This window comes from Condylura cristata, unplaced genomic scaffold (assembly GCF_000260355.1).
Source record: "Condylura cristata isolate star-nosed mole 26May11 unplaced genomic scaffold, ConCri1.0 scaffold00035, whole genome shotgun sequence".
In the NCBI taxonomy this organism is placed as follows: domain Eukaryota; kingdom Metazoa; phylum Chordata; class Mammalia; order Eulipotyphla; family Talpidae; genus Condylura; species Condylura cristata.
In genome coordinates this window covers 14,469,733-14,472,815 of record NW_004567136.1, presented here as the reverse complement: position 1 = coordinate 14,472,815, position 3,083 = coordinate 14,469,733, and the positions used below count along the sequence as shown (strand labels likewise).

At 72.6% G+C, this 3,083-nt stretch overlaps 1 protein-coding gene across 1 annotated transcript in view; it reads left to right on the top strand.

Moving 5' to 3' along the window:
- The window catches only part of MFGE8 (milk fat globule-EGF factor 8 protein), an 11,934-nt gene extending 9,699 nt beyond the window's left edge, over nt 1-2,235 (top strand). Inside the window, exons 6-7 of the mRNA XM_004692981.1 lie at nt 1,293-1,419; nt 1,847-2,235. Coding sequence (XP_004693038.1) covers nt 1,293-1,419; nt 1,847-2,235 — 516 coding nt within the window. The remainder of the gene's footprint in view (nt 1-1,292; nt 1,420-1,846) is intronic.
- The last annotated feature ends 848 nt before the right edge of the window (nt 2,236-3,083 follow it).

Sequence of the window (3,083 nt, the reverse complement as noted above, 5' to 3'; positions counted from 1 at the left end):
CTAGCCGATGGGGTGGGCTGCCTGCCGTACCCCTCCCTCCCTGCCTGTGCCCCCAGGCCAGCCCCCGCCCTCTGCCCCCCTCAGGCAGGGTGGGAGCTGGGAGGGTCTGGCAGGCCAGGGCCAGCTCTGCACCCCTCCTCACCCCGCACCCCACCCCACCCTTCTCCCGGCCTGGAGGGCCACTGGGGATTTCGCGCCTCCTGCCCCGCCTGGGCGAGAGGCCGCCCCCTGCCCTCCCCTCCAGACCTCCTGACCCCTGTCCTGGGCTCGGATCTGGGCAGGCGTCTGAGGGCGGGGTCCCCTGGCCGGCTCTTCACCCTGAGTACACAGGCAGCTCCCCAAATATATTTATGTCACCCCCACCCCAGTCTCGTCCTGTGGTCCTTCGCCAGTCACTCAGGAGAGGGCTGCCCTGCGCTGGCTGGCGGCCGGCTCGCCTCTCCTCAGTCCTCCGCTGCCCAGGCTTCTGGTGTCCCTGTGGACACGGTGTGACAGCAGGGGAGCCCGGCCTGAGGACGGAGCCAGCTGGCCGCCTTCCCGCCCTGGGCCCAGCCCTGGGCCTCTGGGTGCTGCCTGGCACCCTGCGGTGAGGAGCCCAGAGGCGCCTGGCACAGGCCTCCCCGCCCCGGGCTGGGAGGACGGGGCAGCTGGTGCCCCCCGGGCAACCTCCATTTTCCTGGTCACTGGAGCAGTGGCCAGGGGAAGGACTAGAGTCACCTTGAACCCCCGGGCGGCTTTTGCAGCTGTGGGGCCAGGGCGGCGTGCAGCGTTGGGGGGGCCGGGCCCGCCTGGTCCGTGGGCTGCCGGAGGTCAGGGGCAGGTTCACTCCTGGGCTGGAAGGGCTGTCCAGGGCCGCCTCTCCCCCACGTAGGCCGTGGGGAAGTGGCCGGTAGGGGCGTGCAGGCCAGTGTCCTGTGGAGGGGTGGAGGCCACCGGCTCCGAGCGGCGCTTCCCTGGCTGGGAAGGGGGGTCGCGAACCGGCTCGGACACGCGGACTCCTGCAACGAGCCGGGAGCCACACTGGGCCTCCGGGCAGCAGGGGCCCGGCCGCTGGGTGGCAGAGGCGGCGCGGCCCAGGCCCGCTTCCCGGGCAGGGAGGAAGACGCGCGGTGACCCGGGGCCGGGAGGTGAGGGTCCCCCGCTGGCTGGCCGTGGGGCGGCGGCTCTGTCAGGGCCGCTCACCAGCCCGGGCACCCCAGGCGCCTGCCGCCATCTCTCCGGGCGAGCAGCTCTGCCGAGGCCGCCGGCCCTGTCCTTGGCCGCTGGCCCTCACGGCGCCGCCTCTTCCACAGATCCTGCCGTCCCCTCAGTACAGGCCACCGTCCGGGGGCCACCCACTGGCCCGCAAGGCCGCTGCTGGCAATGACCGCGCTGTCAGCACCCTCCTGGCCGGCCCGTCCCCCAGCCCTGGCCGCTGGCGTGGGAGCCCAGAGCCGGCCTCTGCCGGGGCCCCCACTTCCTGGGGAAATGCACGGAGGGAGTAGGAGCCCCCTGGGTGCGAACCCCGCTCCCAAGGCCCGGGGCAACCCCACAGGCCCTCCTCCCAGGGCAGCGCCCACTGCCTGACCCCAGAGCCAGCCCCGGCAGGCTGGTGGCCACACTGGGCGGGAGGCTGGGCAGAGCGCCTGGGGGTGGTCAGCGCCAGGAGGCTGGAGAGGGGCTCCCCCTGCTTGGGCCACTCTGCAGTAAGCATTGCGCCAAAATGCCCCTTGTGGCCCGACCAGAAGTGTGGGGAGGGCGGGGCGGGGCCCAGGGTGGGGGCCTGGACCCCTGGGGGGAGTTTAGGCCTCGTGAGGGGCCAGGGAGGACCTCCTACTGCCACCAGCTTGCCGGGTGGCCCCCACAGCCTCAGGGAGGGGCCGGGTTCAGCGCCCACCGGGGCACCATCTGCCCAAGCCGGCTGAGAGGCGCCTGCAGGGCCGGTCTGGGGAGCCCCCACCTGCCTCAAATTCCTGCCCCGGCTTGCGGAGCCCCGCGGCGGCCACTGCTGCCCTCTGCTGGTGCTGGGGGGCTGATGCTGGTGGGGGCCCCCGTGCCCTCAGGTCCCATATGGCCAAGGCTGGGGTGCCCGGGCGGCCAGTGGTGGGAGCCGTCAGAGAGCGGCCGGAGCAGGACGCCCCGGTGCCGCCCAGTGTGATGCTGATCCTTCGGGGGCCACCAGGCCGCCAGTGGGGCGCCTCCCAGAGACCCCGCAGGTCTCCACCGCTGGAGGGTGCTGAGCTGGAGCTGGGCTGAGGCCTCGCCCAGAGGTGGGGCCTGGGGGCTGCCGGGAGAGAGTCCCCGGGGGACCCCAGCCTGGAGCAGACAGACAGCTACCCTCCACCCCACTGTACACAGGAGGAAACCGAGGCGCAGAGCGGCCAGGCAGCTTACTCCAGGTCACCAAGCTCATGAGCGGCAGTCAGTTTGACCCAGGAGTCAGACTCCGGAACCTTCCACCCTCTCTGCTCCCTCTCGCTCACCCCTTTCACAGGCAGGAAGACGGCTGGTCATCGCGACTGAGCACCAAGAGGGCGACGTCACCCGGTCCGGCACCCACCGCGTGGCGGTGATGGTGGCCTGCAGGAGCCCTGTCCCGCACCCCTGAGCTTGTGGGGGTCACTCGGGGACCGTGGCAGCAGCCAGAGAAGCGGGAGCCCTGTCCCCATCCCAGGGCCACGAGGACAGGTCAGGACGGGACCGGCGTGGCGCACCCTGGGGACACAGGTGTCTCCAGCTGACCGTCCAGGCCCACAGGCCTCTGTGCCCCGGGGGCCCTGTCTGGGCCCTGCCTCCTGCAGGGGAGGTCGGGGCGTGGGCCAGGGTCCCCCAGGCCCCTGCCGCATAGAGGAGCGCCCCAGCAGTCCAGCCGGAGGAGGACTGCTGCCCAGACGTTTCAAACACAAACGCGACTTGTGACTCCAAGACCCTGGCCGCCAGGGGGGCCGAGGGGGTGGGCACCGCAGGGCCCCTGACCTCCAATGCCCTCCTCACCTTCCTCCGCAGGTGTAGACTTCCCCTACCAGCGCCCAGGGCCGCTACCAGCTCACCTTCCCGAGGCCCGGGCGCCCGTGGGGGCAGGGGCGGCCGCGTTCCGGGCCCTG